This window comes from Odocoileus virginianus, chromosome 2, assembly GCF_023699985.2.
Source record: "Odocoileus virginianus isolate 20LAN1187 ecotype Illinois chromosome 2, Ovbor_1.2, whole genome shotgun sequence".
In the NCBI taxonomy this organism is placed as follows: domain Eukaryota; kingdom Metazoa; phylum Chordata; class Mammalia; order Artiodactyla; family Cervidae; genus Odocoileus; species Odocoileus virginianus.
Window position 1 is genome coordinate 28547740 of NC_069675.1, and position 24046 is coordinate 28571785.

The 24046-nt window shown below is 49.3% G+C and overlaps 1 protein-coding gene across 1 annotated transcript in view; it reads right to left on the minus strand.

Moving 5' to 3' along the window:
• Nucleotides 1-13091: 13091 nt before the first annotated feature.
• KCNK12 (potassium two pore domain channel subfamily K member 12) overlaps nt 13092-24046 on the minus strand; it is a 51996-nt gene continuing 41041 nt past the window's right edge. Inside the window, exon 2 of the mRNA XM_020908093.2 lies at nt 13092-14119. Within this exon, the coding sequence (XP_020763752.2) occupies nt 13218-14119 (902 nt within the window). The 3' untranslated portion in view covers nt 13092-13217. The remainder of the gene's footprint in view (nt 14120-24046) is intronic.

Here is a 24046-nt window from a genome sequence, read left to right on the forward strand (position 1 = left end):
CAAACAAGCCCACTGGCCACGTTGGCAGCATTTACTCAGCGATGTCTGCCGGAATTTTTTAAAAGTATTTATGTATTTATTTATTTGGCTGCACTGGGTCCTCTTTGTGGCCCTCGGGATCCTCCATCTTCCTTTCAGTATTCAGACTCTTAGTTGCTGCGTGTGGGAATCTAGTTCCCTGACCAGGGAACAAGCCCTGGCCCCCTGCCTTGGGAGCAAGGAGTCTTAACCACTCGACTACCAGGGAAGTCCCCTTTGCAGGAATTTTCCAATCAAACTTCTGGTGGGTAGTAGCCTGCAGAGATTATGGGGTGTTTCATTCATCATGCTGATGGGTCCTTGTTTCTCACTGAGGCAACAAAATTTGTAAGATTTTCCTCTTTTATCAGCTGAGAAATACAGCCCCACACTGTTTATCCGGAACTTTAATAGGGAGATACTTTCCCCCTAATTCTTCCAGGGGTTGACTTAAGTCTGGACAGAACTCAGGTGGTGGGGAGAGGTTTTTAAGGAGGTGGAGGCTGGCTGCTGATGCTGCAAAGCCCTTACTTAATGGACTCACAGACAGACTGTTGTGTAGGGAATGCCTGGCCCAAGGCAGCTGTCTTTAATGTATCCATCATCTCCTCATTTAGCCTATTTTGTTGGTTTCAAAATCCCTCATGGACAGTACAATTAAAAACTTGGAAGGAATTTGGACTGTGTACATTGTCCTCAGTGGAGCAACTGAGAGCTGAACACAGTGAAATGAAAGCTGAGACAAAGCCAGAGCCAGGTTAGGATAATGAGAATCTGAGGTGTCTTCCTTGTGCAGGAGGAAAGAAATGTCCTGGTGGTCTTCAAACATTAGAGAAAGAGAAATGTTTCATTAAATCAGGCGTAATCCTGGCAGTTGCCTTCTATGGGAGCTTGAAAACAGATCTGGGAGTGTTTAATTTCCCAACACTTTCTCTGTCCTTCCCTGAAGACACTTTTCACTTTCTGCCAAGTTATTTATATCTTGGTCGTAATATTTAATTTTCACTTCTAGATTGTATATTACTATATCGACTTCAGTGGACAACTCACAGTGGCTTGTACTTAGAAGGTGTTAAAAAAATGATGTTATATAGATTCGTGGATGAGTAGATGAATAGATGGATGGGTAGATGGATAGGTAGATGGGTGGAGCAGTGGATAGCTGCATCAGTGGATAAGTGGTTGGATGGATGGCCTCTTATAGTTACAGGTTGAAACAGGAAAAGTAGGATTTGTGGATTGATAAAGGGAGGTAAGAAAGGAACTGAGTATCTGTGTTAAATACTGTGTTTGGCACTTTATAGTATCATTTCACACCAGTGCAGTAAGGTAGGTTTGTTTTTCTATTTCAAGATGTTGAAACTGATGCTAAGAGAGGTTAAGAAATTCACTTAATGTGAACCTCATCTAGGTCAGTCTGAATAGAAAATGACACCACACTCGAAAGTCAACCCATTACCAAGTAGACACCAAAAGCTGACTTCTGTGATGTTTACTCAGAGCACTGACTCAGAAAGCATGAGGATGTGGCTTAAAGTGGAGTAGGCCCGGACTTGACTGAGGGTCTGCAGTGAGGGCTGAGGGAAGAGCTGCCCCCTCCCACCCAAAGGCCTGGGTGTCATATTGCATCAGCCTCAGAAGACTGTGTCCCTCCTTGGCTGGAGAGGAGTCTGAGGATAGGTGTGGCCTTGACAGACATGTCCTGGAATGCTGTTTGCTGAAAAGGGGGTGCCTAGGCCACCTGACCCTGCCTAGCTTGTTCCTTCTCCCCTCCCATGTCCTCCAGCCCTGCCTTCCCCCAGGCAGCAGACCACCCCCTTCTCAGTATTTATTCCAGGGTGTAAAAGCAGAGAGCAGGTGTTGAGTGAATGGACAGATCTCAGAGGAGGAGCCAGACGAGGTCTCCTTGCAGGAGCTGAGGGCTCCCTTGGGAACAGCCCCAGGCCAGGGCTCGCTGGTGTCAGAGGAGCAGACGTCAGAGGAGTTGAGCCAGCAGGGAGCAAGTGGGCAGAGGGGTTAGGGAGCCCAGACTGGATTTGGTTCTGGAGACTGATCGGTGGTGATGGCCCAGCATGACTGTGGTTTGGCTCAGAAGCCTGCTTCACCTTGGCTGTGGGCCTGTCCTCCCAGAAGCCTGGTTGGCCACCAAAAAGAACACGTCAATCCCCTTGGGTCCCTGTTAGAGGAAGAGAGGGTCTGTAGGGCTGGGATCTGGAGCTGATTCTCCTGGGAGGGGGCATGAAGCCAAGCCCAGCTGTGCTTCCATGCACTTCTGTTTTATTTATTTAGTATTTTATTTTTGGCTGTGCCGGGTCTTCGTTGCTGCACAGGTTTTTCTCTAGTTGTGGTGAGCAGGGGCTACTTGTCGAGCACGGGTTCTAGGGCGCACGGGCCTCAGTAGTTGCAGCTCCCGGGCTCTGAGCACAGGCTCAGTAGTTGTGGCACACGGGCTTACCTGCTCTGTGGCATGTGGGGTCTTCCATCAGGAATGGCCTCTGTGTCCCCTGCATTGGCAGGTAGAGCCTTTACCTCCGAACCACCAGGGAAGCCCTCCCAAGCTCCCCTTTCCCTTTTGGCCACTGGCCCCTGCTGGCGTGACTCAGGCAGGAGAGGCTGCTTTCCCGTGAAGAGTGGGGCCTGGATGCAGGTGTGTGCAGTGAAGGGTGAACTCAGCAGGCTGGGGTGCTCACAACTGCACTTTCCAAAGGCTTGACCCTTGAGCTGCTCCTGGGAGATAACCTCTGAGCCCTGGGAAGATCCTACTGGATAGCAGTGTCTTTGTTCACCTGGGAGCTTGAGCCATGCTGCATAGTTTAACCTAATAATGTGGTTCAAAGTGATCACCTGGGCCCTGAGCAGTGCCGTGTTGGTTTGCTCTCTGAAGAGACTGAAGACTGAGTAGCTAAGGTCCGTCTGTGCGTGCTCCCTGCCTGCATGACTGACCCCCATGAGCACCCTGGACACCAAAGCTTGAGTGAGTTGCCCTTGTTGGCAATACTTTACATGTTGTCACACGTCGCTACTGGGAGAGTTAAGTGCTGTTTCTGTGGTTCTGCTGGGAGAGGATGCCTGGGTGCTTGTACCTGGTTTTTCCTAGACTCCGTTCTATGTGCTTTTGTCCTTTACTGATTTATTTATTGATTTGGCTGCACTGGATCTTAGTTGCAGCACACGGGATCTTTAGTTGCGGCATGTGGGATCTAGTTCCCTGACCAGAGATCAAACTGGGGTCCCTTGCATTGGGAGCACAGAGTCTTAATCCTTTGCTGATTGTAATCTGTATTCTTCCACTGTAATAAACCACAGCTATGAGTATAGTAGCTTGTTTGAGTTCTCAGTTCGTCTAGTGAGTCATTGATCCTAAGGGTGGTTTGGGGGACCCCTGACAAAAGGTGCCTGGGCCTGAGCCTCATGTTTGTTTCAAAGATCCTACAACAGGTGATCTTGCCAACTTTCAGCATCAGGAAGCTGGGAGTTGGGGGGAAGTACTGTTTTTTCTTCAGGTGGCACCATTGGTGAAACTGAGATGCCTGAAATCTCAACCCAGAGGCAGCTGCTGACTTGCTTGGGGGTTGCAGGTTTTCTTGAATGTCTCAGGTGGGGTGCTGGCCACTTCATTCTCTGGGAGCAGCAGGTAAGCACTGGTGGGGCTGGACCCTGACTCACTCCTGGGGCAGATGGGGGTGGGGATTGATGATGGAGATGTGGGGAGTAAATAGACTTTATACTTAACAGTTGTGCTATTTCCAAGCTTTGTCTCATTTTTATTCTTGCAAAAAACATATGGGATATGAGCTAACATTTGATTGATTGATTGATTGGTTTTTGACTGTGCTGGGTAGGTCTTTGTTGCTGCACAGGCTTTTCTCTAGTTGCGGCGAGCAGGGGCTACTCTTTATTTGTGGTGCGCAGGCTTCTCATGGCAGTGACTTCTCTTGTTGCAGAGCATGGGCTCCAGCACATCTGGGCGACAGTAATTGCAGCGCGTGGGCTCAGCAGTTGTGGCTCCTGGTTTCTAGAGCACAGGCTCAGTAGTGGTGGTACACAGGCTTAGTTGCTCTGCGGCATGTGGGATCTTCCCAGACCAGGGATCACACTCGTGTCTCCTGCATTGGCAGGTAGATTCTTTACCACTGAGCCACCAGGGAAGCCCTATTTTGATTCTTTGACCAATGAAAAGGGAAATTCCTTGTTAGGGAGAATAGGGTGAGGCTAGGGGGGCTGGGGAGGGGCAGACCTTCCAAGTTTCTGGAACAGAGATGCTCCCTGGCTCTCCAGCCAGGAGAAATCTCCCTCTCATCACCCTCTTACCCCAAGCTCTGGATGCTCAGGAGAGAATCTGGGGAAGTTGGAACATGGAAGAGGGAGACAGATTGAGAGATTCCTGGGAATGTTGGGGTGTTTGGTTAATAGAATTAGAAGCCGGGCTGGCAGAGACCCTGTTACATAAACATTCAGTCAACACAGGAGACTGAGCATTTGTTAGAATAAAACAAGGGATGGCTGGAAATTTATTTTTAAAGGGAATGAGTATCTATTCAGCTTCTGTTCTCTGCAGCTTGAGTCAACAAAGTTCATCCCTAATGCTCTCCAATGGCCTTTCTGTGGCCTTTGTCTGTTTGGTAGAGCTTGCATCACCTTCTACCAGGAGCCAAGGCTTTCCCTTCCCTCTGCTTCATCAGAATCTGGTCTCCGAGACAGGCACCACTATCAGTCATTTACACTTTACTGTGAAAGGTTACTGTACTCACTCTCCCAACGATGTATGCAAAGACTGAACTTTGCTATGCAAGTGGCTATCACTGTAAAAGGCTCCCTGAAGGAGCAAGGAAGGATTTAATTTGAGGTAAAAAGACTGTTCGTGTTAGTTGCTCAGTCGTGTCTGGCTCTTTGCAACCCTGTGGACTATAGCCCGCAAGGCTCCTCTGTCCATGGATTTCCCAGGCAAGACTACTCGACGGGGTTGCCATTTCCTTCTGCAGGGGATCTTCCTGACCCAGGGACTGAACCCAGGTCTCTGACATTGCAGGCAGATTTTTACTGCTTGAGCCACCCGGGAAGACTTTTTCAGTTGCAGGGTCAGGTATCCTAACTTCAGCCCACAGGCAATGGCAGAAGTGATGGGCTCACAGGGGTGAAGAAAGGTCTGGAGGAAGAACTGTAGGCACCAGGCCTCGGGGAGCACACTGGCCTCAGGCAGGCAACTCAGTCCGCCTCCGCTTCCTTGGCACGGTGGCCTCCCTTCCCCTCCTGTAGGCAGACCCTCCACATGGCCGAGGAAGGTGTTGATCACTGGCTGACAGGTCCTTGCATCTAACCCACCCACCTTGTAGCAGGCTGTCCTGTACTGCAGAGTCTAGAAGGCTGAAAATGGCACGTCCCCGACTCTCCTGCAGCTACCAGTCTGGATAATGCATGTTAGATGCACTTGTACAGATTTGAGAGGCAGATTGGAGGTGGGGCCCATGCTTCTGCTGTTTTCTGCCTGCAAGTGAGTGTGGTTAATTCAGCTGCAGAGCTGAAGTGTCCATTCCATTTAATTTAAGTTCTTACAGCTAACCCTATATGCAAAACAGAAAAAGAGACTCAGATGTATAGAACAGACTTGTGGACTCTGGGAGAAGGCGAGGGTGGGATGTTTCAAGAGAACAGCATTGAAACATGTATATTATCTAGGGTGAAACAGATAACCAGCCCAGGTTGGGTACATGAGACAAGTGCTCGGGCCTGGTGCACTGGGAAGACCCAGAGGGATCGGGTGGAGAGGGAGATGGGAGGGGGGACTGGGATGGGGAATACATGTAAATACATGGCTAATTCATTTCAATGTATAACAAAAACTACTGTAATGATGTAAAGTAATTAGCCTCCAACTAATAAAAATAAATGGAAAAAAAAAAAGTTCTTACAGCTAAAGAGTTGTGTGTGGCTGACGGCTACTGTATTGGCCATTACAGCTATAAAGAAGAAGCCAGACCAACAGGATGACCTGGGGCTCGTGGAGGTTCTCACAGGGTTAGGGGTGTGTTGAGCCTGCAGCTTTCAGCAGGAAGCCAGTCCATCCTCAGTTCCTTCTTTCCTGCATCCAGATGGCTGGTCCCACTCAGCCCAGTCCATGGGCAAAGAACTGGGACAAACTGTCCAAGCTGGGTCGGGGAAATAGCTGAGGTTTGCTAAGGATGGTTCTTGATAGGAATCCCTGTGGCACTTTGACATTTCTCGTCCTGAACCTCGGAGTTACAGGCCGAAAGCCAGCCCCTCATTTTGCTGACAATGAAAAGGAACCATAGGAAGGTGGGGAGGTCTGTTCACCACAGGCCAGAGAGACAGAAACCAGAGAGGCAGAAGTGAGCTCTCACACCAGGCATTCGTTGCCTTATGGTTACACTTTTCTTTAGTGATTCCACCAACATCTCCTCTGTGAATGTGTCTCTCAAAGTGGAATCGGAAAGAGCCACAAATGTACTTTGCCCAAACTCCACTTCTTACAATCAAGAAAGCTCTGTGCTGGCTCTAGGCCCAGGGGACTGCACACAGGGCCCTTTCCTGTCTTCCTACACATGGTTCCTTCTGCCTGCGACACCTCTACTTCTCAGCAGCCAGCTCATTGGGCCCCTCTTGTGCTCAGCTTGGACAGCCCGCACCTGAGAGGCTCCTCCGACAGCCTGGTGGGCTGGCTGCCTCTCTGTGGGCGCTCCTGGCAGCCGAGACGGCCCACGGACGTGGAATGCTCATCCTGCAGAGCTGCCAGGCCCTCTTTGCTGTCGGCCTCCCACAGCCTGGAGTAAGGGCTGTGCTGTCTTTCTCACCCTGTCTTTCCTGGCCCTAGCATGGCAAGAAGTTGCTGGCCGCAAACTAAACAAATGACCTATCCCCTCCAATCTGGGACCAAAACGGGAAAAGTACCAAACTCCCAGGGTTGGTAGGAGATTGAGATAAACATACAAATCCCTTGTCCAAGAGTCTGGCTTGGCAAATGTAAGTTCTTTTTTTATTATCTTCTCATCAGGCTTCCCTGGTAGCTCAGCTGATAAAGAATCCACTTGCAGTGTGGGAGATCTGGGTTTGATCCCTGGGTTGGGAAGATCCCCTAGAGAAGGGAATAGCTATCCACTCCAGTATTCTGGCCTGGAGAATTCCATGGACTGTATAGTCCATGGGGTTGCAAAGAGTCTGACATGACTGAGCACCTCTCACTTTTCATCAGGAAAACAGAAAGGTAACTCACCATAGAAGGGAAGTGTTGGCAATCCATCCGGGATGGCTGGGTGGAAATCTATTGATCAAAAGTCATAGGAATCTTAGGCCTTAGAGCTTGAAAGGAAGGTAAGGACCACTTCATGCAGCTGAAACACTGACCTGAGCTATTATACAGCTGGGGAAAGAGGCCCAAAGACAGAGGGAGGCTGATGGGTGACCATAGGGCAGGCTCCACTGCAACAGCTAGCTGGTAGGTCTCTGCTGGAAGCAGGGGAATGGGAAGACCTTCTTCCAGAAACACCACAGGCTACAGTTTTGCAAAGTTGGGTATGATTCCTAGGCAGATCAGGAAGTCAATTTAATAGCATTAAAACAAAACAAACCAGAATGGAAAATAGTACACTGTGTATCAACGCAGCTATATGGAAACTTTGGGGTTTGAGGGAGCAGGGGAGTGATTTTGTAGATTGAGGTGGGCAGGGCCTGTACTTGAGTGACCTATCAATTGCTTCTCATCTCTAGAGCAAACTGAAGGATAAAGATAACCTGGGGAGGAGGCTGAGGAGCAGAGAGGAAGCCTCAGTGGAATTGGAGATGGTAGTTAAAGAGGAGTCAAAAAGGAGAGGTTGCAAAGACATCATGGGCAGAAGAAATCATTTGGTTGCAGCCTTTACTCCAGTATTCTTGCCTGGAGAATCCCATGGATGGAGGAGCCTGGTGGGCTACACTCCATGGGGTTGCAAAAAGTCGGACATGACTGAGCAACTAATGCACTTTCTTTCCTAGCTGGCACCACAGAGGGCCTGCTGAGGAAGCCCTAGGAGCTCCCTGGTCTCTTATCATGAAATGCTTCCATAACAGTGATATTGTATATGTGGAGCATTTACACTTTTCAGCGTTCCAAGCCTCCTAGGAGGTGTGGGGAAGGGTGAGATCATTATCCCATTTTGCAGATGGGGAGACTGAGGATCTGATAAAGCTGACTGCCAGATGCAGAATGAGAATCCAGTCTTCCTAGCTTCTGAATAGGTGGCCTTTCCACCACACCACAATGTGAGCACTCTGTGTTTAGACAAGGTTTAGGGTTTAAGACATTTGCCCTTCAGAATCACCCAGGCAGCTGCCAAAAAATTCCAAGGCCTGCCTGCTTCCCTCCTGCAACAATTGAAATCAGAATCGGGGCATGAGGCTGGGGCATCAGTATCTTTCAAAGGTCCCTTTGGAAAGCCTAGTGCACAGCCAGAACTGGAAACCTTGGGCACAGTTGGGACTGTTTCCCCAGTGCTGTTTCCTCCACACCCCTACTTTCTTTCCAGGCCTGGCTATCAGTCTGCTTTGGCCCATCTGGGGAAGCGGCCTAGGATGTCTATTGGTGCCCTTAGCTCACATGAATGTCACTGTTGTTTTCCAGAGTAACTCCCCCAAGACGCTGCCACCCAGGCCCAGTCCTCAGAGCCGATGTCTCTTGGGGCCCCCTGAGAGGAGGTGTGATCAGGGAGGTGGAGAGGCAGGCAGCTCTGACAGACAGAAAGCAAACAGCTCAAAGGGGTGGCAGGCTGCATTTTATTCATCGTTAATTTCAACACCCTTCAAACCCTCTCTTGGAGTGCTGCTCGGAAAAATAAATGTATTGTTTAAGAAACCCTGCAGACTGGCCCCGCATGCTCTAAATCCCTCCTAAGAGAACAGGGAGCATAGAAAATGATCTGTAAAGCAAGGGGGGAGCTTCCCTAGGGAAGAGAGGGCGGAAGAGGGGATGGGGTTGGGGGTGGAAGGGGAGGAGGCTGACAGCAAGGGGAGGGGGAGGGTCTTGGGTCAGGTTGGTGCAGTAATCTCACCACTCCAGGGTGGAGACTGGCTGGGTGGGCACGGTGCCTGGAGGTGTCAGAGCTGCTCCAGGGGCCAGAGTCCAGACTGATGGCCCTGTCCTCGGGGTCAGGAGTGCTGTCAGCAGCCCTCTCCCCCTCTCCCCCACCCCACAGAGTAGGGAGCCTTGGCAGCACCAAGCAGCACATTTTCTAACAACTGTTCCAACAAAGAAACGAGCCCCAGCCAGTGCCTCTTCTGGACTCAGAAGTGCCTCAAGCAGTCTGTCTGAATGTGCTTTCCAGACAGTGAGCACGTGCAATTGTGCTTTTTGTTTGTGAAAAATGTAAAAAGTTACAGTAAGATGGAGCCGTCTGGCCCATGGCTCCTGCTGTGCCAGGTCGCTCCTCACCCACCTGGGAGGGGGCACGCAGGAGGCAGGGCTCTGCTGGGAGGCCTGTCTGAGGGATGGAGGAGCCTGAGTACATTCAGCAGCTGTTTTCCAGGGTTTGGCTTGGGTTTGGTCGCTGGCTTCTGTGTAAAACACAGATCTGTGCAAAGTGTTCATGAAATTCCCCCAAGACAGGGAGGAATTTTCCAGGCCCTTGCAGATTTCCAGGGAGCTAAAAATGCAAAAATCCTTCTTCTTAAAGTAGCCCAGACTGGGATTTTTCTTTTTCTTTTTTTTTGCCTTGGGGAAAGGGGCTAGTAGCTCTTTATAAAGCTGACACGTGTGTATGTGTGTGTGTGTGCACGCGCATGCGTGCATGAGGCTGCAATATGTGACACTCCTGGCAAAAGCCCAAGATTGCCTGGCATTTTCCACAAGCTGAGGGCCTGAGGCTGCCTGAGCCTTCTGCCTCCTCCGCCAGACCCAGACAGAAGCACTGGCTTCAGACAGAGAACACAAGGGCCTGACTACTTGGTCTTCTTACTGAACACGGCACCAAGGCATGCCCTTGCCCACTCAGCTCTGGAAGGCCGGGCTCCTGTCTAGGATTCTGGCCTCTGCATGGCCACAGCTGGGTGACAAGGGCTTCTTAGAGCCCATGCTGTCTTTACTGGAGCCTCACAGCCCCAGCACGAGAGGAGTGAGTGTGGGCCTCAGGTTAGGAAGCAACTCTTGGAGCCTGAGGGCACTGTGAGCTACCAGCTGTGGGTCAGACCGGAGACCCCTGCGTGGTGGGAGACGCCACAGCATCTAAGAGAAAGGAGCACTTTCTCAGCCAGGGGTTCAGAAACCTGCACCAAATCAGGGGTCCCTAATGATGTCTATAACCCTGAAATGACAGGAGGACCCCATCCCAGCTTGTCAGGCAGGTCTAGTTCTCAATGCTCGCCCTCAAGCAGGATATCAAACAAGCCCTTTAGCTCTGGGTCTAGGCTCCGACAATCCCACTGACGTTGCGAGTTTGGCTTTTCCAAGGGAAGCAGCCCCTTTGGCCTGAGGTAAAAGACAATGTTTATTGAGAAGCGGGGAGTAGACTAAGGGAACGTGAACAAAAGTCCGTGTATACCACTGAGCCCTGATCTGCCACTGTACACTAGAGGGCCGGTGTTTCTCTGGGAGGTTGCTGAGGAAGAGAGGTCCCTTTCCTGGCTCCCTTGAACGATGCTTTCAATTCCCTCAGAAGCGTGCTCAAGCTGTCTGCAACTGCCTCCTTCCAAAGCGAAAGCACAGGAAAAGAAGTGAAAACAGCTAAGGCTGCAGCGTGAGCAACCCAGAAGAGACGTTAGGGAGCAGCGGTGACAAGAAGACTGCCAAGGAAGGTGGCGAGCTTTTCTTCTCTGGAGGCAGATCCTGTTCCTTCTCGTGGGGATGGGATTCTGTGCGGTCCTGTTTGTGGTCAGAGGATTGCTGGACGCCCTTCTAGCCTGCCTAGCTCAAACAGCCTTGATGACTGTGTCTTAAGTCTTCTGTGCTGTTCCTGGGGCTCACTTTTCTGGGTAGGTTGCTGTTTTGCCTGTTGTTAAGTCCTCGTGGTCTAGGTATCTCTGTCACGGGGATGTCTGCTTTCCCTCTGGATGGCTCAGATCCCCAAGTTATTTCCCGTTGCCTAGGTGACATCTCTAATTGGATGCCTTTTCATCTTTCCTTCTTTTAAAGGGACAGACCTGAAACCTTATTTCTAGGTACCGTTAGAGGACTCTGCCCTGAAAACATGTGTGCCTCTCTGAACATGTGGTCCCTTCAGTGTGACTGCAGCTGTCGCTCACATGGAGGAAGGGGTGGCGGGGTTGGGAAGGGTGGCTCATGGAGCCAGTCTAGCTGATGTCACAGTGCATCCTGGAAGTGTGGCTCTCTGGAAGCCTACCCTTCAGGAATTGGCAAGATTGACTTCTGTCCAGGCCCGCTCCTCACTGGCTTCACCCCCAGATTAGGGTCTGTGTTTAAAAGCCAATTTAGATCCAAATTAGAAATGACCCCTCACCAACCAAAAAAGAAATGATCCCAAAGTAGCTGGAGAGTTGCTTAGATCTGAATTTGTTTTTCCCTTCCTGCCATGAACTGGAAGGGGCGAGGGGAGGCTGACATTCAAGCATGACTCTTAATGCTGTGTGTGTTGTTTGAGAGTCCCAGGCACATATGCTTCCTTCATTTCCAAGAAGGGAGATTTCACGGCTTTTGATGCCTTTCAGGCAGAAGGTGTGAGGTGTCCTGGTGCTTTTCTAAGACTTCCTGTCAGAAGCTGTATATATATATATATTGGTGGGTCACACTGTGTCTGACTAGACTCTGGTATTTGTCCTTGGGATCGTCGTCTTTTTAGATGAGAAAATGGGCTGATAGAGGATTGTGCCTTTATAGTCCGAGACCTTCATCTCTTCAATGAAGACCGGCATCGGGCCTTCCTCCAGGTGGATGACTCCCTGTGAGGCAGAGGGTGAGTCTAGGAGAACCTGTCCTTCCGCTTGAGGATCATCCAGACCAAAACTTGAATCCCCAAACTGCTTCTTCCATCCACCAGCTCTCTCCCTCCAGCTTGCCTCCACTTCTAATACAGACTGTGTGTGTGGAAAAACAGACGTTCACCTGAGTATCAGAGGGACTCACAGGGCTCAGAATGGGATGTATCCCAAACGCATCATGGGCTCTGGACTCATGTTCTCTGCTTGCAGGGTGGCTGCTTTGGTTCCCAGGGCTGCAGGCCCTGGTGCCCACCGGTGCAGCTAGCAGAGCCCTGCTGCAGGGGAGGGGCAGCTGGAGGGGGTGCTCTGCACCCCTCAGGCTCTCTACAAGGGAAAAAACGGTTGAGAAAAAAAATCCCCACCAACAAAGAAAAATCTTGTCTGAGAAGACTCAGATGTTCCTGGCTAACAACAAAAAGCATTCCCGCGGATGATGCTGGTGAAAGGAAGGAGAGTTGAGGGGATTCAGAGATGTGCCCTGAGCCACAGAGATCAACCAGCTGAGGCAGAGCTGGGCTTCTGTAGCCTGAGTGAACCCTGCAGACCACTCCAGGCTTTCCCTCCTTAAACAGAGTTGCCCAGCTCCATGTTCTAAGTGGACTAACTCCAGGCTGAGAAAGGCCTCCTAAGCCCCTTACCATGGCAATTCCCAGATCTCTGGGAAATGCCACAGTCCGCAAGTTGGTGCTATGCTGCATCTCATTGCATAATACTACACCATTCTCTGTGTGTAGCGGCTGTTCTATATATATACATCAGGAGGCAACATATGGCTCTCCCCACCCCCACCTGTCATAACTGTGACTATATCATTTCTGACGACCAGAAGGAAGCTGCTAGGCTGGGCCAGGATTCTAAATGCTGCGGAGGTAATTCAGAGCCATGGAAAGTTGCACCATATGCTTTGGGGTTGCCAGCTGCTTATGTGCATGGAGGCGGGGTTTAGTGCCAGTCTGCAAAACCCTGGGGTGGCACTCCCCTGGCTGCCGTGCACACCAGGCGAGGGTCTGGGGTGCCGCTTTTTCTCTCCCCGGAGGAGAATCTGCTGGGGACCACGGTTCTCCAAGAAGGGGACCCACAAGAATAACAGGCTCCCCCAAAACCTGCCCTTGATAACATCAGGCCTGGCCAAATAGTATTTCTTTAAAAAAAAAAAATTTTTTTTTTTTTGTTTCATTTTATTGGATAAAGGTTAAGAAAGCGCCAGCGTCTGAGAGGAGAGCAAACGCCGCCCGGCTGCACGCCAGCCTGCTTGAGGGTCCGTGGCGCGACAGGTTGCGCCTCTACCTGGAGGCGCTGGTCTCGGCTAGGCGGTTGTTCATGATGCCCAGCGCGCCCACGCCGCCCGAGAAGCCGTTCTGGCGCGTATTGATGCACACGCTGCGCGGGTAGCCGTTGGCCGTCTCCGACAGCTGCTTCTGCAGCAGCGCCAGCGACACCTTGTTGGAGGCCGTGAGGTCGCGCATGGAGATGAGCTCGCCCGACAGGCGGCGGCCCTCGGCGTCGCTGTCGCGGGCCGCGGGGTCGGCGCCGAGTGCGGCCAGGCGGCGGCGCAGCCGGGAGCCCGGGGTGATGGCGTTGCGCCGGGCCAGGGGCGCGCCGGGCGCGGGGCAGCAGCGCGCGCAGCAGCGGCAGCTTAGCTTGCGCAGCATCCAGTTGAGCACCTGCTTGATGAGGATGGAGATGACGTTGAAGAGCGAGTAGATGCAGCACACGCCGAGCAGGATGAAGAGGAAATTGCCCAGGCGGTAGAGCCCCTGGTTCCGGTAGGCGGCGTGCTGGCTGCTCACCAGGTCCCCGAAGCCGATGGTGCTGAAGGTAACGAAGCAGAAGTAGAGCGAGTCCACGTAGTCCCAGCCCTCCACGCTGGTGTACATGGCCGAGGCGCAGCAAGACAGCAGCACGGCGAACAGGCCCAGGATCAGCAGCACGTGGTACACCGAGGGCTTCCAGCCTGCCAGGCAGTCGGCCTCCGAGAGCGCGGAGCCGCGGCGGAAGGTGGCGGGCAGCAAGCCGCTCCGGCGCAGCTGGCGCTCCCGGCAGGCGCGCATGATGAAGGCCAGCAGCGAGATGATGCGCTCCAGGAAGAGGTTGAAGAACAGGATGGTCCCGGCGCAGCCGAACAGCCCATAGGCGATGAGGAAGGCCTTCCCACCCACCGTGGCGGGGGTGGTCATGCCGAAACCTGTGGGGACAGAGCAGGGGTCAGCGCGGTCCTGTGACAGGTGGTCCCCACCCGGCGCGGCGCAGTCGTATTCAGGTGCTGACATGGCTCTCATCCTGCGTGGCACCACTCACCTGGAGGAGAAGCAGTGCCAAGACATTTCTCTCCCTTGGTGGCACCAAATATGGTTCCTAAGTCTGGACAACCACTAAGCTGATGGCGGATACATGACTCCTCTTTTGGGGGATCTATAAATCAGTACCAGGGGGGTGAGAGAGTCGCTAGGAAAGACCCATGGCGACACAGAAAACAGCTGCCCAGGGGAAGACACTGAGATACCCACAAACCACACAAGTGTCACCTGCTCTCTCACCACTCAAATCGTTTTTTTTTTTTAATGTACCAGTGGCACACTTGGGCCTTGTTAGGACAGAATTCCATAAAGGCTTCGTTTGATAGACTCGCTGGGGACCAGGTAGGGTGTATTCAGTCCAGGTAGCTATATTTGATGGTCTCTGAAAAGGGATTTATGAAACTGACAAAGGGTTGTTTGAGAATGAGTACCCAGCCTTCAGAGAGTGAGCCTGTCTCTGCCATTGGACATCAGCTCTTTCTCACCCAAGGACCGCCATCAATCACCCTTGCTCCACTTGGAGCCAAGGGAAAGGTTTCAGCCCAGCTGGGTCCTGGGCTGCTGTGTGTCTGGAGTGACTTTTATCCTGAGAGGTCTGCTCTATGCTTGGGCAGCTGCTTACTGCTTTGAACTCTTATAATTAAGTCTTAATTTACCCACTTGTTCAAAGCACAGTCTTGAAGGGAGTTTCTTTATCGACTGATTGCTGCAGAAGGCTTGGCTTCCGGCCAGGGTGCTTGGCCCATTCTGGCCAGGGTCCTGCAGATTGGCAGCTCTGCTCCTCCACCCTGAGCTCTCAGCCAGCTGCCAGCTGTGATGTCTTTGTGGGACCCATGGCTACCTGACTCTGGTTATGGGAGGGGATGTTATCCCTTAGCAGGAAGATCCACTGCTGCTTGGAGTCTGAGCTGAAAACACATTATCAGAACAGCACGGTAGCACCTATGCAGCTAAAATTCAGGGGCATCCCTGTTTAATGCATGCCCAAGGTCAAGAGGTCTACCTATGCCCTGTTAGTGGGGTAGGGCCAGCTCTGGGAAAGGGGTGGCTTAACTATTTCCCTGAAAAACCTAGAGAATTTTTTTTTTTTTTTTCAGAATGATTCCTTAAATGTGTATGCTAATTATTTTCTAGAATCCTTGGAGGAAATGCCCCATTGCCTGACATTGTCTTCATCTTATGCTTAATGACTCAACTTAGGAGAAAATCTTATAGTGATACCTCTGTTGAGGAAGATGTCTCCTACTAGAGATTATGTCCCTAGGTTCAGAATTTGGCTATAAGAGTGTGAAAAAAAAAAAAAAACAAACTAGCAGTGTAACCAGGAGTTCAAAAGAGGGATTTTGCTACACTTTAAAGTCAAACTCAAGTTTCTGAATTCATAAAGAAATCAACTCTGAATCAATATGACTATATGTGGAGTGGGAGTGTTTGTATTTGTCTCTGTGTGTATTTGTAAAAGAAATCCTACTAGCCAGAAAGATAAAGACCATTACAGTATACTAACACATATATATGGAATTTAGAAAGATGGTAACGATAACCCTATATGCAAAACAGAAAAAGAGACACAGATGTATAGAACAGACTTTTGGACTCTGTGGGAGAAGGGGAGGGTGGGATGTTTCAAGAGAACAGCATCGAAGCATGTATATTATCTAGGGTGAAACAGATCACCAGCCCAGGTTGGATACATGAGACAAGTGCTCGGGCCTGGTGCACTGGGAAGAGCCAAAGGGATCAGGTCGAGAGGGAGGTGGGAGGGGGGATCGGGATGGGGAATACATGTAAATCCATGGCTAATTCATGTCAATGTATGACAAAAACCACTACAATATTGTAAAGTAGTTAGCCTCCAACTAATAAAAATAAATGGAAAAAAAAAAAAGAAATCCTACTAACAGATTGATAACCCAGGTGTCCACCAGCATAATTAATTTATAGTCAATTCATACAAGAAAATACTATATAGCAAAGAAAAGGCAAAGACCACTGCTACCTGCAACAACATGAATGAACCTCACAAAAAGAATGTTAAAAGAAACTGGACACAAAAGTATTCCATTGGCATAATATTCAAAGCCAGGTAAAACCAAACTACAGTACCTTTTTAGGGATGCATACCTGACTGGTAAAATTACAAAGGAAATTGAGATAAAAGTCAGAATTGGAGTTTGCTCTGGGGTGGCAGGGCGGGGTGAATGGAAGGGGACCCAGGGAGACTCTGGGGTGCTGGAAATGATCTGTTGATCTGAGTGGTGGTTAGATGAGTGTTCGTTGTATAATAACTTTTCAAACTATGTTTTAGGAGCTTTTTTACTCTCATGATAAGAAAAACCTCAAAATGCCTAGATGATTAGGAACTGTGAGGGATCTTAATTCTGGTCTACCTGTCACTGTATAGGTGAGGGAGCAGGGGTTGAGGGAACATGACCTACAGCTGATGGGGGACAGATGGTTTGTGGGGGCACAGGTGCCATACTTGTGTCCTGGCTTCTTGCCTGGTGCTTAGACCATCATACACAACACTGCTGCTACTCATGAAGGGAAAACAACACCTCTGGTTGGGGGATCACTTGGCTTAATTCCTAAAGAAATGAAAAATGCTGAGCCTGGAATATTAATACTATGCCTAAGAGAAGATTGAATGGGATTTTCCTGTTCTTTAGAATTTTCAGCTAAAAGTTTAGCATGACATGTAATACATTAGCCCTCATTCTAAAGAGAAGTTTTAAATATTTATTTATTTGACTGTGCTGAGTCCGAGTTGTGACATGCAGGATCTAGTTCCCAGACCAGGGATCAAACCCGGGCCCTCTGCGTCGGGAGCTTGGAGTCTTAGCCACTGAACCACCAGGGAAACCCATAAAGAGAAGTTTTAAATACACCTACATTGTATCTATTAAATCAGCAAAATAGGGTGACCAGTAACCCGTACCACCCACTTCCAGGCTGTACAGAAAGGCTAGAAAGTACCCAGGGGTAATGGGAGATGGCCTTGAAATAGGAGGGTGCTGTGGCATCCCCAAGTCAAGAGATGGTGGGGGTGGGATTGGTCAAGAGAGCATCAGGCTGCGCAGGGGCAGCCAGGCAGCCCGTTTCCTGGTGGATGCTGGCTGAACTGCAGACACTTGTAAACTCAGCCCGGAGCACTGGAGCAGAGCATGCTGAGGGTTCTGGGAGAGCCAGAGGTGTCTCCGGGAATCTGACCCTGTGTTGGACAATTCCCTGGGCCGAAGGCTGACTGGTGCAGCTCACACAGGCAGGGGCAGGAAGTGGGAGCACTAGTGCGAGCAGTCTCCTAGGGCATCCTGTGCCAGGGACGGGGAGAGTGACAGGGGGCAAGTGAATTCTGCAGCCAAATCTGAAGAGACTGCCCAGGAGGGCTGCCTCCTGGATCATGGGGGCCTAAGGGGCGGAAGGCAGGTGAGCATGCAGTGTAGTCATAGGAAGCACCACCCACTCAAGGAAAGGTGCAGGGTGGTGGTGCCTGTGTTTGGGGGGGTCACCAAAGACATATGGGCTCCATGAAAAGGTATGCCTATCCTAACAGTGGGTGTTGTGGTGCAGCCGTAAGGCCAACCCCTACTGGCTCATTCCTTTTCCGAGCAAACACTGAGGACCTGGTTTGGCAGGCCTTGTGCTACACTCAGGGCTTTGGTGGGAAGCCAGACAGACGCCCTCACAGATGACCTAGGCTGCCTTCTTAGAGGTTTTACACAGCTCCCCACTTACCCCTCTGCTCTCAGCGGCTCACCCCTGGACAAGGGCAGAGCTTTTCCCTGCTGCCTCCACACAAAAGCTGGGCCAGACCTGGTCCTAAGGTCTCCTTGTGGCTATGACTGTAGGCCCCAAGTGACAGCAACTGTGTGACTTGGCTCTGGCACTTTTAGCCGGAAATGAAGAGGACAGGCAGGTAGGAGGTTCCCTGACATCACAGAGGGCACCCAACGCCAGGGTCCCTCTCACTGGCCTTCTCCTGAGGTCTGGCCCCTGTGCCCACTTCACCTCCCTTTGCTTTCCTACAGACCCACCATCGGCTCAGCTCCAGAGACAGGGTGGAGGGGGCACGGTCCACTCTCTGTCCCCATCAGCACCAAGAGGCTCAGAGCTCTGGGGGCGCTGAGGGCGGTAGGGTCAGTGCCTGGTGCTGCTGCCTAGCCAGATGTTCCCACAATGGAAGAATAGTCCCCCCAAACCCGGGCAATCTGTGGGGAGCCAGGCTGGCTCTGGAGAAGGGCCTTGAAGCTTCAGCCAGAGAAAAGGCAAACCCAACCACCCAGAGAATTCCCCCTTCCCCCACTCACACTCTGCAGAGGCGTAATCTGTCCCTGGGTTCGCACCAAGCCTGCTGTTTTGTTTATGCCACAATTGATCTGCCATCCCAGTTTGCAGAGAGCAGACACTTGGGGGCTTTATTATGCCACTTTGACAAAAGCTGTGAAGCTCATTCCCACAGTCTGTCTGGTGCCGCCTTCGCAAATGGGGCCCCAGTGACAGGGCCTCTGGAGTTCAGCTCTGAGAGCCTGGAAGAGAGATGGGGAGGCCAGCACTGATCTGTCTCAGGCCCTGGGTGGCAGCCCCTGTGCTGGACAGTGGACATGTCCCCTCATCCGGTCCCCTCGACCATCCTGACAGGGATGCATCATCAACCCCAACAGTGAAGGCAAGGGCATGGGCTGAGTGAGTTACTCAGCGAGTTACTGTTTGTAAGTGGCTGAACTGACTCTGGTGCCATTTTTCACTGCACCAAATGGGACATTTGGGTTCATCATCTGGGGCAACTTTACTAGCTCTGCAGTGTCATCTTGGTGGAGGAGAAATATAATTTATAATCTGAGATACTTGACAGCAAATAATTACCCCAGGACAACAGCCACAGCGAATCCAAGCAACTGGGATGCATGATTAAAATGCAGATTCCAAGGCGGGTCCCACTCCAGAGACTTATTTAGAATGGCCCAGGACTCTGTATTTTAACAAGTGTTCCCTGATGATTCTAATGTGAATGGGCTAAAGCACTTCCTTTAAGAAACAATATAGTACTCTATCGTTGATGACCCTACTGGTTGGAATTTGCCTAATTTCAAATATTTTGATTTAAATTCTCTAAAACTTTTTTTTCAGCTTTATAGAGTTGTAGTTGACATATAAACCTGTAAGATATTTAAAATATACATCATAATGACTTGTTGGTTTAAATTTCAAGTAACATAAAACCCTTGCTGTGGACATTGCAGCTATCTCCTTTAACCACCACCCTACCCCCCACCCCTAAAGTATAGCAGCCAGGCCCCTTGAAGAACTGACCCAACAGCCAAGGGTGGGCTCCATTAGTCTAGCCCAATCTGGAAAATCCAGTCCCTTACTATAACTGGTTGGAGGATATAGGCCCAAGCCAATCAGTGCAGGGCATTTTCATGGCCACAGAGTTTGGCTCAGGGATGGGCATGTGACCCCATTCAGACCAATCAGATGAGAGGAGAGTTTCTCTGATCGTTTCTGGGTCAAATGCTTCTCACTTTTAAGAGTGCTGCCCTGGGTATGGAGGGAGCAGGAGGTGGCCCCAGGAGTGGTTGGTGGCCATCTGTGGCCATGAGGAGCCAGCTTAGATGAAGCTGACACTGCAGAAGGCTGGGTCAAGGTGTCCTGAAAGCCCCAGTGAACTGTCCAGTCAAACGGGCCAGGCTGTCTGGCCATCCTTTGGGCTTCCAGGTACATGAACCCATGAATCCCTTCTCCTGCCTACGCCTTCTGTCACATACAACCAAACGCACTCCAGCTGGTGCCAATGGTTAAGGGCCTGGTTAAACAAGGAAACAGTACCAGACCTGAACTCAAAGCTTTGACTTCTGTTGTAGCCCCTATCAGCCAAGTGACTGAAGCAAGTCACTATCACTAACTCCTCTGAACTTCTGTTTTTTCATCTGTAAAATGAGCTCTTGATACAAACCCTCTCTAAACTGTAAGATAGCCTGCCGATGGGTATTGCACAAGATGAGACAGTAGACTTAATGGAAGGTGGAGAGAATTCCCATGATTTAAAAAACAAGTTAAAAAAAGAATAAAATACTTAGGAGTATATCTACCTAAAGAAACAAAAGACCTATACATAAAAAACTATAAAACACTGATGAAAGAAATCAAAGAGGACACAAACAGATGGAGAAATATACCGTGTTCATGGATTGGAAGAATCAATATTGTCAAAATGGCTATACTACCCAAAGCAATCTATAGATTCAATGCAATCCCTATCAAACTACCAACGGTATTTTTCACAGAACTAGAACAAATAATTTCACAATTTGTATGGAAATACAAAAAACCTCGAATAGCCAAAGTAATCCTGAGAAAGAAGAATGGAACTGGAGGAATCAATCTGCCTGACTTCAGACTCTACTACAAAGCCACAGTCATCAAGACAGTATGGTACTGGCACAAAGACAGAAATATAGATCAATGGAACAGAATAGAAAGCCCAGAGATAAATCCACGAACCTATGGTCACCTTATCTTCGACAAAGGAGGCAAGAATATACAATGGAAAAAAGACAACCTCTTTAACAAGTGGTGCTGGGAAAACTGGTCAACCACCTGTAAAAGAATGAAACTAGAACACTTTCTAACACCATACACAAAAATAAACTCAAAATGGATTAAAGATCTAAATGTAAGACCAGAAACTATAAAACTCCTAGAGGAGAACATAGGCAAAACGCTCTCCGACATAAATCACAGCAGGATCCTCTATGACCCACATCCCAGAATTTTAGAAATAAAAGCAAAAATAAACAAATGGGACCTAATGAAACTTAAAAGCTTTTGCACAACAAAGGAAACTATAAGCAAGGTGAAAAGACAGCCCTCAGATTGGGAGAAAATAATAGCAAACGAAGCAACAGACAAAGGATTAATCTCAAAAATATACAAGCAACTCCTCCAGCTCAACTCCAGAAAAATAAATGACCCAATCAAAAAATGGGCCAAAGAACTCAACAGACATTTCTCCAAGGAAGACATACAGATGGCTAACAAACACATGAAAAGATGCTCAACATCACTCATTATCAGAGAAATGCAAATCAAAACCACAATGAGGTACCATTATACGCCAGTCAGGATGGCTGCTATCCAAAAGTCTACAAGCAATAAATGCTGGAGAGGGTGTGGAGAAAAGGGAACCCTCTTACACTGTTGGTGGGAATGCAAATTAGTACAGCCACTAAGGAAAACAGTGTGGAGATTTCTTAAAAAGCTGGAGGTAGAACTGCCATATGACCCAGCAATCCCACTTCTGGGCATACACACCAAGGAAACCAGATCTGAAAGAGACACGTGCACCCCAATGTTCATCGCAGCACTGTTTATAATAGCCAGGACATGGAAGCAACCCAGATGCCCATCAGCAGACGAATGGATGAGGAAGCTGTGGTACATATACACCATGGAATATTACTCAGCCATTAAAAAGAATTCATTTGAATCAGTTCTAATGAGATGGATGAAACTGGAGCCCATTATACAGAGCGAAGTAAGCCAGAAAGATAAAGACCATTACAGTATACTAACACATATATATGGAATTTAGAAAGATGGTAACAATAACCCTATATGCAAAACAGAAAAAGAGACTCAGATGTATAGAACAGACTTGTGGACTCTGGGAGAAGGCGAGGGTGGGATGTTTCAAGAGAACAGCATTGAAACATGTATATTATCTAGGGTGAAACAGATCACCAGCCCAGGTTGGGTGCATGAGACAAGTGCTAGGGCCTGGTGGACTGGGAAGACCCAGAGGGATCGGGTGGAGAGGGAGGTGGGAGGGGGGACTGGGATGGGGAATACATGTAAATCCATGGCTAATTCATTTCAATGTATGACAAAAACTACTGTAATGATGTAAAGTAATTAGCCTCCAACTAATAAAAATAAATGGAAAAAAAAAGAAAAAAAAAAACAAGTTAAAATGAAACAAGTTTATTTATTGCGGGATTTTTCAGAGTGCTCACTGTGTTAATATGAAACCATGAGGGCTATGCTAACACAGTCCAGTGTTCCTCAAACATAAGCCATTGACCGTAGAATGTATTTAGTCACCTCGAGTGACTTGGGTATTTCAAAAAGTAATCTTCAGGAAATGCCATACTTTATGCTCATGAAAAACTAAGGATGAGACATTTAAAAACATGTGTGAGGATTTCCTACATTTTAAAAAAGTCACTGCAATGCTGTAATGCCTTTGCAGTGCCTGGCATGTAGAATGTGCTGGGCCAAGTCTGTTGAATGAATGCATTGACTGTCACTCTACTTGTTTGGAGTAGTGATTCTCTATCTAGGACCAACCTGGAATCTTATCAGGTTCTGAGGTGGCATTCATTATTCCAAATTTCTAACCTGGCTCCAGGTGAGGCCACTGCAACTGGTCAGTGAACCTTACTTTGAGCACCAAGCACAGATGACTTAGAATTAACTTCGTGGGACGGCCTCCCACGAGTTTGGGAACCCCTTGGGAGGAGGGACCAAGTTATATTGTCTCCACAATGAGTTTGGGAACCCCTTGGAAGTAGGGACCATTACATCGGCAATTTGGAATTACAGATTATATAGGCTGCTCAGGTTTGAATCCTAGCTCCACTAGGATTTGTCTTTGAGCAAATTAATTAACCTTTCTGTGCCTCCATTTTCTGTACTAAACTGAGTCAATACGTCTAAAACCCTTAGGATAGTGCCTACCTAGCATATTGTGCTATGCTGTGCTCAGCCATTTCAGCTGTGTCCGACTCTTTGTGACCCTGTGGGCTGAAGCCCACCAGGTTCCTCTGTCCATGGGATTCTCCAGGCAAGAATACTAGAGCCAGTTGCCATTCCCTCTTCCAAGGGATCTTCCCAACCCAGGGATCGAACTGGTGTCTCCTGTGTCTCCTGAATTGTAGGCAGCTCAGCCACTGCAGAAGCCCTTGCCTAGCACATTAATAAGCGCTTAATAAAGTCTTCTTTCTATTCTTCACAGTGGACAAGGGAATCATGTATAAATTAGGCAGTGATAGTTATTTGTTGATTCAATAACTGAAAATAAAAATTTCAAGAATCTCTCAAGGATGAGAGTTAAATATCAGGGACAGTGAGAAAGCTGAGGTCAGGGGGTCAGTGGGCAGAGGAGGGGAAAGGACCCATCTGGACTCATCAGATAAAATATAGAACTCCCAGATAAACCTGAATTTCAGATAAACAAATGAACTTTTTAGTGTAAGAACATCCCAAACATTGCATGGGCCATATTTACACTTAAAATAAAAAGGATTCATTGTGTTTCTGAAATTCATATTTAACTGGGAGTTCTGTATTTTTATCTGCTAAATCTGGCAGCCCTACCCATGGCCTACTTGTCTGCTGGGCACACTCCTCTGGGAAGCATCTCCCAACACCCCCCTCTCTTGGGATCCTTCCTGACTGCTGGAGGAGGGGTAACAGGCTCCCTTTAACACTCAAGGGGCCTAAAGCTCACACAGAGCTGGGCCTTGCCCAAGGCCAGGCCAGCAGCTGGGTCTTCCAGCACCTCTGCCTCTCCAAACAGGAAACAGTGGGAGATGTGGGGTGGGCTGTGGGGCAGAGGCTGGGGCAGCCTTCAGCGGCTCTGTGGTTGGAGCTGACACTGACTTGGGGAGAAGGCAGCAAGCACATGGCCATGCTCCGTGGAGGTGGGCTGGGCACTTGAGAGGTGAGACTTCAGTTAAGACTCACATAAGCCCCAGGTCTGGAACCTTGAGGCTGCCCATGTCATCCTTCTCCAAGTCGCTCTCCTGAGGAGGACA